The sequence below is a fragment of the Eleutherodactylus coqui genome, chromosome 2 (assembly GCF_035609145.1).
Source record: "Eleutherodactylus coqui strain aEleCoq1 chromosome 2, aEleCoq1.hap1, whole genome shotgun sequence".
NCBI lineage: Eukaryota > Metazoa > Chordata > Amphibia > Anura > Eleutherodactylidae > Eleutherodactylus > Eleutherodactylus coqui.
This window is the reverse complement of record NC_089838.1, coordinates 117,246,158-117,260,541: the sequence shown is the minus strand read 5'-3', so window position 1 is coordinate 117,260,541 and position 14,384 is coordinate 117,246,158. Positions and strand designations below refer to the sequence as shown.

Genomic DNA, 14,384 nt, shown 5'->3' with positions numbered 1-14,384 from the left:
CACAGGTTGTATGTGGTATTGGATCTCAGTCCTATTCACTCTAAGGCTGGGTTCTCACATGCCGGATTCCTGGCGGAAATCTTGTGGTTTTGCCGCAGCGAAAAACCACGAGATTTCCGCCGCTGCTTTAAAACCTGCAGCACTTAGCCGCGGGTTTTGAAGCGGCCTGGCCGCTCGCTCTTCCGCTGCGGCCAGCGCTCCCATAGAGGAGACACGGCCGCAGTGGAAGAAGAAAAAAAATGAACATGCTGCGGCCGGCGAATCCACGCCTCAGTGCCGGCTTCTGCCTGTTTTGGCATGACGGACTTGCCGTCCGTGTGGACGAGATTTCTGAGAAATCTCGTCCACGTGGCTGGCTAATCCCGGGATTAGCGGCCGCAGGCAGATTTGCCACGGCGAAATTCCGGACAGAATTTCTGCGGCAAATCCGCCCCATGTGAACCCAGCCTAATGGCGCTCCACATTCCGCAATGCAAATCCGGCCGCGTACAGGGGGCCTAAGGGCTCATGTCCACGGGCAAAATATGATTTAAGATCCGCAGCGGATCTCCCGCATGCGGATCCGCATCCCATAGGGATGCATTGACCACCCGCGGGTAGATAAATACCCGCGGATCGTCAATAAAAGGGATTTAAAAAAAAATGGAGCATGGAAAAATCCGGACCATGCTCCATTTTCGTGCGGGTCTCCCGCGGGGACGGCTCCCGCGGGCTTCTATTGAAGCCTATGGAAGCCGTCCGGATCCGCGGGAGACCTAAAATAGGAATTTAAAGTATTTACCATCCGGCGCGGGCGGGGAAGGTCAGCTGTTCCTCACGGCCGCATCTTCCTTGCTTCGGCTCGGCGGATGTGCCCGGCGCATGCGCGCGGCACGTCGGCGACGTGCCGGCGACGTGCCGCCGGCGTCAGGAATTCATCCGCCGGCCGAAAATGAAGATCCGGCCGTGAGGAACAGCTGATCTTCTCCGCCCGCGCCGGATGGTAAATACTTTTAAATTCTTATTTTCGGCGCTCATGTCCGCGGGGCAGGAGGGACCCGCTGCAGATTCTACATGTAGAATGGGGAAAATCAAATCTGCTCCGGATTTGTAACGCGGATTTGGGCCGCGGATGCAGTGCGGATGAGCTTAAAATAGTATTTTATTGCATGCGGATGACACGCGGATGCGTTTTTTTTCACGCGTGTATGCACGCGGATGGCATTTTTGCATCTGCGCGTGAAAAAAAATGCAAGGCCACTGAAAAAGAAGCCAAACTTGTAATCCGCATGCAGATTTCACGCACCCAAATAAATGGCATTTAACACCCGCAGCGGATTTCCCGCACCCCATAGAGATCAATGGGGCCATCCGGAGCGTGATCCGCACCTAAATGGAGCATGTCCATTTTTTTTCATGCTCCATGATTTTTCTAATTCACATTTATTGACCATCCGCGGGTATTTAGCTACCCGCGGGTGGTCAATGCATTCCTATGGGGCGCGGATCCGCGCGCGGGTGATCCGCTGCGGATTTTAATTATTATTTTCCCCGTGGACATGAGGCCTTAGAGGTGCAAAACCTGCAGAAATAATCTGCAAAAAACCTGTGCGAAAATTGACAGGCGATATGTCAATTTTAGCACAGTTTCCAGTGCGTGATTTACGTCCTCTCAATGAGGGAGTGAATACCGCACAGGAATACTCAATAAAACCAGATTCACAATCCACACCAAACTGTGCAGGTTTAAAGCCAGGCTTTGAATGGGGGTCTTATTCGCGCGAGATTTGTGCATCTCGAAACGCACAAATCTCGTGTGACTTTCACGGCCGTGTGAAGACGGCCTTACACTGATATATTAAAATACACTATCGAAACAGGAGCCAGAATTGTTCGACTCATTTTTCATGTGTGTAATATGCAATGCTATTGATTTCTAATGAGCCGCTCACATCTGCGGTGTTTTTTTTGTTTTTTTACGCACGTGAAAAAAAAAGGCAGCAGGACGTATTTTGTTGCATATTATGTGCATAATACGCACCAACACAGGATATGGAGATTACACATACGCAGTAAATAAACCTGTACCTTCGTATTTGCTATGTACTGTGTATTTTACACCTGTGTGTGTGACCCCTTAGGACTGCCTAGACCATATAGAATTGTAGCTTGCTGTATCAGGTATGTATTGATTTTTCTCCCCTGAATGTAACAGGAGTGTTCGTATTCACACGCAGATCTTGAAAAAGTTGCAGAACGGAAAGCCAAAATATATCTGAAAAGTTGCAGAACTTTTTCCATTCTAAAATTGGTCAACTTTATTCACATAAACCGGAAAACTTCTTTCCCCCCTGTCCTCCACTACATCACCATGCACTACACAGTAAACTGCTTCATCCTCGCAAGAAGATGGCTTTTCAGCTCCTTTCTCAACCCTGTCTGCCTCCTGACGGTGCTGCCCCTGAAGCTGCCTCAAATAAGCAGACGCAAGCTTCTTAATCCCGCCGCCCATCGGTTGTCATACCAACGTCTGAGACAAGCAGGTGATCCATTGACAGGGAGCAGATGGTCTCCTGTAGAGGTAAGCAAGGCCAAACAATGAAACCATATTGATCATATTGCCCCTTCCACAACCCCCCCACTCGTGCTTCAGTCTTGAGTTTTCTTCGCTGGTCGATCCTCCCCTAACTCTTTCTCTGTGCCTCCATACAATGTATCCTGACATGCTCCTGTCTTCTCCTCCTACATTGCCCCCGCTGCTCAATTATTCATGGGTGAAGTGGGTGAGTTGTGAAATACCTCCCTCCCTTTTCTCATCCCATAGAGGAACGAAAGGGCCAAAAAAAAGTAAGTAGAGAGGTCGCAACAGTCTGCTCGCTATTCATTACTATGTGGCAAAGCACTTCCAAACCTCGAAATTGCAGGAGTCCATTCACTGCCGTAAGAGTAACTTCATAGCTGTCACATAAATTCATGGAGAACTCCAATGCTAGAAGGGCCGCAGAATAAGATATATATAAATCTCGGTGACACATAACTGAGCCCCTTTCCTGCAGGTGTCTCATTACAAAGAGAAAGCCTTCTGTAGATACTGTACATAAGTAGCCAAAATGATTTATTGATGCCTTTCCATTCCTTTTCAGCCGAGTCCGATCAAATGCCAATAAAGCTTGCCGTGTAGAACCACTCTGTCACTAGATAAAAGTGAAAAGCTCATGAAAGACCCAAATGACATGGGGACACTCAGCTGTTTTTCAATGGCGTTGGAACAGACGTGGTAATGGATCTGCCCGGCAGGCTACAGACACCATCTTGTTTCCTAATTTTTTATGGAGATGACCCCGAAGCAAGCACTTTAAACATCATGTGTACAAATGACAAAAGAATGCTTTTCACATCAAGCCGCTCTTTTTGAAAAGGCACACCAAACACCTTGGATTCCCAAGACGACATTGGCAGTGCCCATGCTTGGAGGACCACGGCGGGCATTTGTTTAGAACGTACATTGCATGCTTTTAATAGACACAATAGTGGGTTTTTTATGAGGCTCTCGTAGACTAAGGAGTTCATTGAGAAAAGTGAGTACAACAGAAATGCAAAGTGGCCGAGAAAAGAGACCGGTCTTTTATACCCTATGACTTATGTGTACAAACACAGAGAGTCAAGGAAACAATATTGCAATTATAAAACAAAGGGGCAGCCAAAAAAAACGGTGGATGATTGGCAACATTTTATTTTTATTTATTTCATTAGTTTAAAAACAATTATTTTTGTTTGCATGGTGAAATACTACATATTATTATACATGTATCATTCCATTAGAGCCTGCAGGGCATAAACACAGAACAGACTGGGCTATGGCGTTAGCATTTCTAATTTAATTCTCCCATGTGCCAACACATTTCGCAGCACTATAGAGTGCCACAATGCACATCAGTCCCTGTTGAACCCTTTCCAATCCACTGTCTGACGTCTGAAGACATTATGATTTAAGACTCTACAGCTCCGATGTTGGAAGACGTCCGTCGGAGTTCTCTTACCGTATATTGCCAGCCTCTCTACTGTTGGAGCCTATCCAACGTGTCACCTCATGCAGTACTGGCTTTAGCCAGCAGATAGCGCCGTTGTATAACGGCAGAAAAAGAGTAAGCCCCCTAGGAAAACCAGGATACAAATTGGATTGGAAAGGGTTAACCGATCGAAGACCAGAGTGTTTCAGTCCTAAGGGACAAAAACATTTATTTTTTAGCAATTTTACCCATATGGTGGTTTTATGGCCCTATTTTTTCCTTGGGCTGCCAAAATTAGGGCTTATTCAGATGTGCGAATATTGACCGGGTTTTCACGCCCAGCCGATATACGCTGTCCCTTTCTGCAGGGGGAGGAGATGGGACGGGATGGGAGCAGTGCACTGCTTAACGCTATAGGACGTACATATACGTCCTGCAGGTTTGGGGTATGGATGAAGGAGGATCACAGGCTGATCCGCTCCATACAATGCGAGTGCCAGCTGTTTCATACAGGCGCCCACATCAGCTCCGATAAACCATGCCAATGAACGGAACGGTTAAAGGGGTTGTCCCGCGGCAGCAAGTGGGGTTAAGCATTTCTGTATGGCCATATTAATGCACTTTGTAATATACATTGTGCATTATATATTGGCCATACAGAAGATATACACTTACCCCCTCCGGTGCTGGCGTCCCCGTCTCCATGGCGACGATGAAGCTTCTTCTCTGGTCGCACGAACAGTCGCGCTTGCGCACTGAAGGAATCCTCTTCTGTCTCCCTCTGGGCTAAAGCTGCGTCCTGGCTCCTCCCTCTTCTCCGCGTCATCGTAGCTCCGCCTCCGTCACCTGTGCCGATCAGCCAATGAAGTGGCTGTAATTGGCAGTGGAACGCAAGACTGGAGAAGAAAATCCACGGTGCACCATGGGAGAAGACCAGCGGCGCCATCTTTGAAAGAAGAAAAGAAGAATCTTCAAAGCTGCAGAACGGGGATGCAGGTAAGCAAATTTTTTTTTTTTTCTAAAATAACAAATGGATTCTTTTTAACTGTGCACAATGTGGGGGTCTGTTGAAAAAAAAGTTTTTGATTTCGGCGCGGGACAACCCCTTTAACTCTTTACATTTATGTCAGTGGCATTTAGATGCCCTGCTCGATGCTCAGAGGTCCCATAGGATCATGGGTTGCAATGACAGGCCCCAAGGTTGTCATTGCAGATGGCCTATCAAGACATGCCTGCGACGGTGCTTGATAGAATGCCTGTCAGATGGCGATATGATGTCATGCTATGGCATGACATCATACTTCAGGAGCGATCAAAGGATAGCAAGTTCTTATGCGCTGTAATGACTAAAAAAAAATCTGTAAAAATTAGTTTAAAAAAAGTTTTATTAATTAGTAATAAAAATAAAGGGAAATAAAAGTAAAAAAAAAAACAACTTTGGCCATATTTAAAATAAAATAAAAGAATCAAACATTTTTGGAATCGCTGATCTGTAAACGTCTGATCAATCAAAGTAACACATTATTTACCCAGTTTGGTGGACGTCATCAGAAAAAAAAAAATAGAATGTCAGGATTGCATTTTTTATTTGGTCACCCTGTCTTCCAAAAATTTTTTTTTATAAAATGTGATCAAAAAGTACACCTGCTGTGAATAGCTAGTGCTGTGCATGTGAGAGTGCTGGCCAGTCAGAGCAACATGCAGTGTGCATCAGGCAGTCAGAGAAGCAGCCATTTTTGTTTGTCCAGGCCCGGAGGGTTGCTTTAACCTTTTATAGGCCAATGGCCAATTTTTTTTTTTATGCAAAAAGTGGACAATTTTTTTTTTCTTTTTACAAAAGTGGTAAAATTTAGGCCACAAAAAAATTAAAAAGTAAGTTTTTCATAGAAGATAACATAAAGCTGTCCGCTGTCTTCTAATCTGAGCTGTGGATGTGCTGGTTTGCAAACATGCACAGTACAGATTGTGCCACGCCGTCGCTAGGCGATGACGCGGATCCCGTGACCGTTCTGCAATGACCGCGAAAGGGTCACGGGGCGGATGACTTCCATTGACTTCAATAGAATCTGTCCGCACAGAATCCCAACATGCTGCAATTTCTTCTCCGCGAGCAACATGTGCTGCAGAATCCGGAGGCGGACACCCGCTCCAGATTCTGCAATGCACATCCACCCGCGTGCAGCCGGCCTACGGTTTTCTAAAATCATATTTTTTGATTAACGTTTTGCATTTCCGCCAGAGGAGTGGCAAAACGGGGGGAAAAAAATCAGTTTTAAATCCTATTGTTTTCATTGGGATTTTCTAAACTTCCGTTTGCTTAGATCAATTGCAGCGTGTCCATTTTTTTTCCCTTTGCGGCCGAGCTCTCCTCTATGGGAGTGCCGTCCGCAACGGAAAAGCACGTGGCCAAGCCGCTCCAAAACCCACAGCTAAATGCAGCAGGTTTTGAAGCAGCGCTTTCCTGGCGTAAATCTTGCAGTTTCTCGCTGCGGCCAACCAATGAGATTTCCGGCGGGAATCTGCCGCGTGAGAACTCAGCCTTACTGTTCCATCATTGGTTGCGTTCACACTGAACGATTAGGAATTTTCGCTCATTTGAACAATAAGCATTCTATGTAAGAGGGGATCAGAGAGCAAACTTGTTTTACTATTTTTTTCAAGCAATGTGCATGAAAACTAAAAATAAAAAAAAGGAAAAGCACTTTAAAAGTTTAAAACTGCTAGAATAAAAAAAAAAACTTTATTAACCCAAAGAAAACATCACACTGACTGCACAACTAAAACAGCTCTAGCTGTTAAATTGTGCCTGCAGCTGACGCACACGGCTCTCCTCCAAGGACACTGCCGGCGCCTACACCGCTCGTGTGCTTTCCTTACACGTTATTACCCACTTCCAACTCAAACACTGACTCCTCCCATCACGTGTCCGGTCACATGGTAATGACGTCACCAAGGTCCTTCGTCTGACTAGCGAGCTGCATCCCTCTACGGTCACATGACTCTACGGACATGTGATTGTCCTCACATCGGGTGACGTCACGAAGTCGGGGTACCTGGTACCTGTGCAGGTCAGAGGTGGGGGACGGTACCGGCTGCCCTCCCCATGGGTGCAGCATGTAGTGGGTTACATGTACGTAGCGCGTACTCAGCGGCCGTGCAGAGAATGCTGACCCCAACATGTCACTCCACGCCAATGCAGACATTCTTGTTTGTTGGCATTCTTTTCATCCGCACTTTTAAAAATCATCATTTTTTCGACATTTTTGCAGGACGAGTTGTATTTTTCAATGGTGCCACTTAAAGGGATTGTAGTAGAATTACAAGTTATCCCCCGTGCACAGGATAGCGGATAACGTGCGGATGGGTGGGGGTCTTGAGGGGGGTCCCTTGTTGGTGGTGCACCCCCTCTCCCCCCGCACAAGGAGGAGGAGGCTGTATAGCGCACACTGGCGCTCCATTACACGACTGCTGGAGTTAGCCGAGCACCAACTGCACATACTGCGGTGACAAAAGGGGACGCAGGACCCCCGTACTCCAGATCAGTGAGACCCCACCGATTCAGTGGAGAGGGGAGAACTTGTAATTCTGGTGCAACACCTATGATCTACCATAAAATGTATGTTAGCAATTTATAACTTTAGTGAAAGTAACAAAAAATACTATGTTCACAATGCAGTAAAAGTACCTTCATCTTCTGCGTGTCGGTATGATTACTGGGATATCAAATGTATAGAGATTTCTATGTTCTACCTTAAGAAAAAAAATCTGTCCCTTTTTTTTTTTTTTGAGTCTGTTGGCCAGTGCAAGTCCTTTTATTTTTGTGGAGCAAGACGTAGCTTTTTAGTACCATTTTGGGGTACATACGGCTCTTTGATCACTTTTTATTCAATATTTTCTTGGGAGTTTGGATGACCACAAAGAAGTGAAATTCACATTCACAGTGTGGGATAAATAAAGTGAAATTTTAGTACATTTTTTAAATTTATTTTTTGGCGCAATAATGGGGAAACAGGGTTTTTAGCTACATAATTTTCTTCATTTACTCATAATTTTAAAACAAACTTATTTGTACTGTTTTGTTTTTTTTGTCTCCATAGTTTGCGTTCTATCGTTTCCCAAAGGTACTACTAAGGCTTCATGTCCACAGACAAAAGAAGAATTAAAATCCGCAGTGGATTTTAACTCTTCTCCCGCGCGCGGATCCGCACCCCATAGGGATGCATTGACCACCCGCGGGTAGATAAATACCCGCGGATGGTCAATAAAAGGGATTTTAAAAAAAATGGAGCATGAAAAAATCTGGACCATGCTCCATTTTCGTGCGGGTCTCCCGTGGGGACGGCTCCCGCGGGCTTCTATTGAAGCCTATGGAAGCCGTCCGGATCTGCGGGAGACCTAAAATAGGAATTTAAAAGAATTAACTCACCCGCAGCGGGCCCGGAAGGTCTTCTCTTCCTCACGGCCGGATCTTTCTTGCTTCGGCTCGGCGGACGTGCCCGGCGCATGCGAGTTCATCCGCCGGCCGAAAAAGAATATCTGGCCGTGAGGAAGAGAAGACCTTCCCGGTCCGCTGCGGGTGAGTTAATTCTTTTAAATTCCTATTTTAAGCGCTCAGGTCCGCGGGGCAGGAGGGACCCGCTGCAGATTCTACACGTAGAATCCGTAGCGGGCCTGATTTTCCCCCGTGGACATGAGGCCTAAGGGCTCATGTCCACGGGCAAAATATGATTTAAGATCCGCAGCGGATCTCCCGCATGCGGATCCGCACCCCATAGGGATGCATTGACCACCCGCGGGTAGATAAATACCCGCGGATCGTCAATAAAAGGGATTTAAAAAAAAATGGAGCATGGAAAAATCTGGACCATGCTCCATTTTCGTGCGGGTCTCCCGCGGGGACGGCTCCCGCGGGCTTCTATTGAAGCCTATGGAAGCCGTCCGGATCCGCGGGAGACCTAAAATAGGAATTTAAAGTATTTACCATCCGTAGCGGACCGGGAAGGTCTCCTCTTCCTCACGGCCGCATTTTCCTTGCTTCGGCTCGGCGGATGTGCCCGGCGCATGCGCGCGGCACGTCGACGACGTGCCGCCGGCGTCAGGAATTCATCCGCCGGCCGAAAATGAAGATCCGGCCGTGAGGAACAGCTGACTTTCCCCGCCCGCGCCGGATAGGTAAATGCTTTTAAATTGCTATTTTCGGCGCTCATGTCCGCGGGGCAGGAGGGACCCGCTGCAGATTCTCCATTGAGAATCTGCAGCGGATCTTATTTTCCCCGTGGACATGAGGCCTAAGGCCTCCCTCACACAGGTGGTTTTGTACAGCGTTTAGCGCTGCTGTACAACGCTCCCAATTCATTTTAATGGAGCTGCTCACACAAGTGTCAAAACGCAGCGTCTTCAACAGCGATGTATGTTTTATTTTTGGCCATTTTCAGCCCTGTGTCATTCATTGAAGTAAATGGGCAGCGGTTTCAGAGCTGATGAAAACTTGGCAGAACTTAGTACCACGTTTTTGACAGCGCTAAACGCAAGCGCTAGCTACCCTGCTTAAAAAAAAAGCAATACTCACTGATACTGGAGCTGTCCGGGTCCCTCCCGCTGCTCTCTGGCGCTCTGGGCAAGGTTTCGGACACTTGTCATCGCTTGATGCTAACAGGGTTTGAAGACCCCGCCTCCAGCAAGAAATTGCTCCGATTGCTTCATTGAGCACTGGATGAACCAATCCTAGCCATTCAATGTGATTGGCAGCACAGCTCAGCCAATCAGAGCACTCTCTTAATGGAGGCGGGGCCTTCAAACCCCTGTTACCATCAAGAGATGCTCTGTCGGTGATGACAAGTGTCCGAAAGCCTGTCCGGAGCTCCAGAGAGCAGCCGCAGGGACTCAGGTGGCACCTGCTAGGTGAGTATAAGACCATCCACACACAGATCTGGCATTCAGCTTCCAAAACGCATGCCAGCGCTGCTGAGACCGCAGGCAAACGCCTATGTGAGGGAGGCCCTAATGTACCACATAATATACTGGAAAACTTTTAAAAATTTCTAAATGGAGTGGAATGGGAAGAAAAAAACGCAGTTTTACCATCTTTGACTCAACTTTCTCCCAACCAATGATATCCGGGAAGAGGGATCGGGACGTTGAGTTTCAATGCCTGATCTTTTTGATCTCCTGGAGATAAGTTGATGCCAGAACCGCCTGGCTGAGTCTTGCTTTCCTAAACATTCATGTTTGGGGTAGTTGGGGGAGACAGACAATGGGGGAACAACCGTTCATCCGCCGGTTGTTGGGTGTGTGGACGGCTGTAGACTGTGTGAGTAACATGCTGTATATCAGTGGATCTATAATCAGCCATAATTCTAAATGTAAAAACTTTAAGCTTCCTGCTTGTGTCCCAGTTGCCTGGAGGGTAGTGACCCTGTTATGTGACTGTAATGATTAACCCTTTCCAATCCACTGTCTGACCTCTGAAGACATTATGATTTAAAGCTGTACAGCTCTGATGTTGGAAGACGCCCGTCGGGGTTCTCTTACTGTATATTGCCAGCCTCTCTGCTGTCGGAGCCTATCCAACGTGTCAGCTCATGCAGTACTAGCTTTAGCCAGCAGATAGCGCCATTGTATAACGGCAGAAAAAGAGTAAGCCCCCTAGGAAAGCCAGGATACAAATTGGATTGGACAAGGTTAATATTTCTTAAAAAATTCCATCTAATAATTCTGAATTGTCTTTTGCCCACAGATGCTTTGTCATAAAACCGTAAGACTTTTAGATCCAAGAACACCTCTTTATAAGTCATGGAGGCCGACCTTCAGACTCTTGCTTTGTAGAGAAGGTCGCGAGCACATGGCTGGTGTGTCGCACCGATCCTCGTCTGCACATACTGGCGCTAAGTCTGACAAGACTGTCAAGAAGTTATCTGTGGAAGGCAATATAGCGGCAGGTAAATCTACCTTCCTGAGACTCCTGTGTAGCGCGCAGCAAGAATGGAGTCTGGTGGCCGAGCCTCTCGGGAAGTGGCAGCATGTCCGTTCTGCTTCTCATCGGGACGTGGACAATTTGCTGCAGCACCTGTATGCCGATCCTTCCCGCTGGTCCTACACCTTTCAGACTTTGTCTTGTATGAGCCGTTTCAAAGCTCAGATTGAGGCGCCTCCAGAGCGTTTGCTGCAGCAGGCAGACCCTGTACAGATCTACGAGAGGTCGGTCTACAGTGACAGGTTTGTGTTTGCGAAGGCTCTTTCTGAACTCGGCCATTTAAATGAAATGGAGTGGTCTTTGTACCAAGATTGGCACTCCTTTTTAATAGAAGAGTTTGGCAAGAGAGCTGCTCTGGATGGGATTATCTATCTCCGAGCAACCCCAGGAAGGTGCTTCGAGAGGCTTCAGAAGAGGGCGCGGAAGGAGGAAAAGACCGTTACTCAAGATTACCTGGTGAAGCTACATGATCAGCATGAACGCTGGCTAATAGAAAAGACAACGGACGTCCATTTTCAGCACATTAGAGACACTCCGATCCTTGTTCTAGATGTCGATGAGGAATTTGAAGATGACCCATTAGTTAGTGAGCAGCTAAGTAATAAAGTGAAGGAGTTTGTTGGCAGTTTATAACTTTTGATTATCTTTGTAACATAAGGGCCATTTACATGGGACGATTATCGCTCACAATTCGTTTAAACAAACCTATGTGAGCGATAATCATCCAGTGTAAATGGAAAAAAATTGTTTACCAGTCGTTGACTATTTGTTATCACTCCCCATAGAATGTAAAGAGTTGAGCGAGAAGCCCACAATCCAGCGGTGAAGTCTGCCAGTCTGAACACTCTGCATGAGTGCTAACTAACTTAGCGGTGACGTCAGCACTCATGCAGTCGTTTAGACAGCTGTTATCCCGTCTATATGGGACATTAAAGCAACACTCCAGGCCTGGACAAACAAAGATGGCCGCACCAGCTTCTCTGACTACCTGATGCACACGGTGTGTTGGTCTACATCATTAGTCTAAGACATTACACCTGCTTTAATTGACCAGTGCTGCTCATATGAACAGTCAGCATCTACAGACCGCCGATTTCAGTGAATGATGTCAGAGTTCGCTCGGGCAGCCTGTTTATACAGGCAGATGCATTGTTGGCTTGTTCAAACGAGAAATCGTTCAGTCGTCGCATTCACTGAATGGGTGAATGAGAACAACTGAATGATCGGTGTATAACTGAACGATTAGTGAACGAACCAACTATGATTTTTATGCCTGTATAAATTAACGAAAAGAGAACGATTTATCGTTTACATTGAGTAATTAGCATTCCATTCTCGCTGATTTGAACAATCTTTGGAACGATAATTGTTCCATGTAAAACAGCCATTAGAACAGAGATGAATCCTAATGCACAGTATGCATCATCCAATCAGAGGAACAGGTCGGACATCTTTGTTTGTTCACAGAGGGTTAATTTAAAGGAGGGCATTCCCATCCTTTAAATATAAAAATAAGACAGTACAAGTTTCTGAAGATGGAGACGTTATTTTTACTAGTATGTCTGTTGCCGTTCCGATTCATTTTGTTTTGTACTTTTCTATTAGTTTTTTATAACTCTGCGTTCTATCATTTCTCTTATTTCTCCTGGAAATGTATGCATAAATTGACAGATTGCTGTTTTCAGCAAGGGGTTTGTCTGTCCACAATCTGACACTGACTTTTTAAGACTGTCCATACACACCCCTTTGACCGGAGCTACAAAGGTAACACCCAGTTGTCAATTTATTGATAATCAGCAATATTGATGAGAGAAATAAAAGAGGAACATTACAATGTAGAGTTCTATGGATAGGCTCCAGAGTTGTTCTGTGAGGGAATCCTCATACTAAGACAGACACATCTGGAGTGATGACAGGTTCTCTTTTTTTAAATGGGGTTTCTGAGCTGTAAAGTTGACAGGCTTAGAATTGTGTAAAAGGAAGAACAATGACATACTGGCCTAATCTGGTGGCTCCTCCTCCAGGGCTGGCGGCCTGATGCTAATCGCTCGGAACACTGAAGAAGCAGCCTGGCGGTCATGCGCCATTCATTGTGACCGCTTAGCAATCACGGACTTCGGCAGTCATTCTTCCATGGCCACTAAAGCCTGTGATTGGCTGAGCGATTCTTTTTTTTTTTACTCCGTGAATTTTGGAAACAAAAAACAGATGTTAAACATGGAAACTAACAGCATTCTGTTTCCTATTGACTGTAATGTAAAAAAAAACAGTACACTTCTGAGTATTTATTTTTTGTTTTACATGAAAATATGGTATGCAACTCTTTTCTATTTCACAAAAAAAGTACACAAATGTGAGAGGTCAAATATATGCACTTTTGAAACCTGATGTGAGCAGACCCTAGCTGACATAGCAAAGATCAACCTATTAAAGAAACATTAACCATAGAAAATGCACAACAATAAAAATACTCCAATGATTTCTTCCATAATTTATTCCTTTTAAAAAACATTTTTTTGTGATTTTTACAATTAAAACTAAGAAATGTATACAGAAATCTTCTCTGTGTGTCATAGGAAATTAGTCATGTCCCCTTCTTTGTCACTGTCCTTTATTGGGCTGTAGGACAACTGTCTGCAGCGGGAGCCTCTCCCCTCTGCCATGTCTGCAGCGGGAGCCTCTCCCCTCTGCCATGTCTGCAGCGGGAGCCTCTCCCCTTGGCCACGTCTGCAGCGGGAGCCTCTCCCCTCAGAAAATCCTGTGAGCAAATGTATTATCTGTTTACTTGAATTGTGCATTTCTAGGGTTAATGTTCCTTGAAGTAGAGTAGTGCTCAACCTGCTAGTCATGGGTATGGAAATTGAGGGGGCCACAGTCTGTCCTCTAGGTGCTGGAAGTCATGTACCATAACCAATAATGAATAAAGTGGCATATCTTGCTTTGTAGGATTGAATTGTGTACTTGTATATGTTGACCTTCTCTATATTTGTATGCCTATATTACTGCCATACTCCTATTTAAAAATCTATTATATTGTATTCTATGCTTTGCCAATGTGGTACATATTTATTTATTGCCTAAAAGATATATCATACCATGTGCCAAAAACCACCACTGTATTGCTCCATACTCCCTGACCTACAATAAAAAAAACTACTTGATTTAGATTCTTAAAGGGGTTTTGCGTTTTTTTTTTTTTTGGGGTAGGCTTTTTTTTATAATTTACATGTATTACCCCCTCCTGCTACCTTAACCCCTTAGTGACCAAGCCTGTTTGCGCCTTAATGACCAGGCCAAATTTTGCAAATCTGACACGTGTCACTTTAACATGGAAAAACACCAGAAAGGTTTTGCATATCCAAGCGATTCTGACACTGTTTTTTCGCCACATGTTGTACTTCATTTAGGCGGGAAAAAAAAGA

The 14,384-nt window shown here is 45.6% G+C and overlaps 1 protein-coding gene across 3 annotated transcripts; it reads left to right on the top strand.

Moving 5' to 3' along the window:
- Window positions 1-6,929: 6,929 nt before the first annotated feature.
- Window positions 6,930-14,137, top strand: LOC136611660 (deoxyguanosine kinase, mitochondrial-like). 3 transcript variants are annotated; one of them, XM_066591425.1, is made up of 2 exons: window positions 6,930-7,057; window positions 10,726-14,137. In XM_066591425.1, exon 2 carries the CDS (start codon window positions 10,726-10,728, stop codon window positions 11,593-11,595), a length of 870 nt encoding a protein of 289 aa, XP_066447522.1. In that variant the 5' UTR covers window positions 6,930-7,057; the 3' UTR covers window positions 11,596-14,137. The 3 variants fall into 3 exon arrangements, with proteins under 3 accessions (XP_066447522.1, XP_066447523.1, XP_066447521.1); XM_066591426.1 differs by having other exon boundaries at window positions 6,930-7,064; XM_066591424.1 differs by lacking the exon at window positions 6,930-7,057 and adding an exon at window positions 7,067-7,119.
- Window positions 14,138-14,384: the final 247 nt, after the last annotated feature.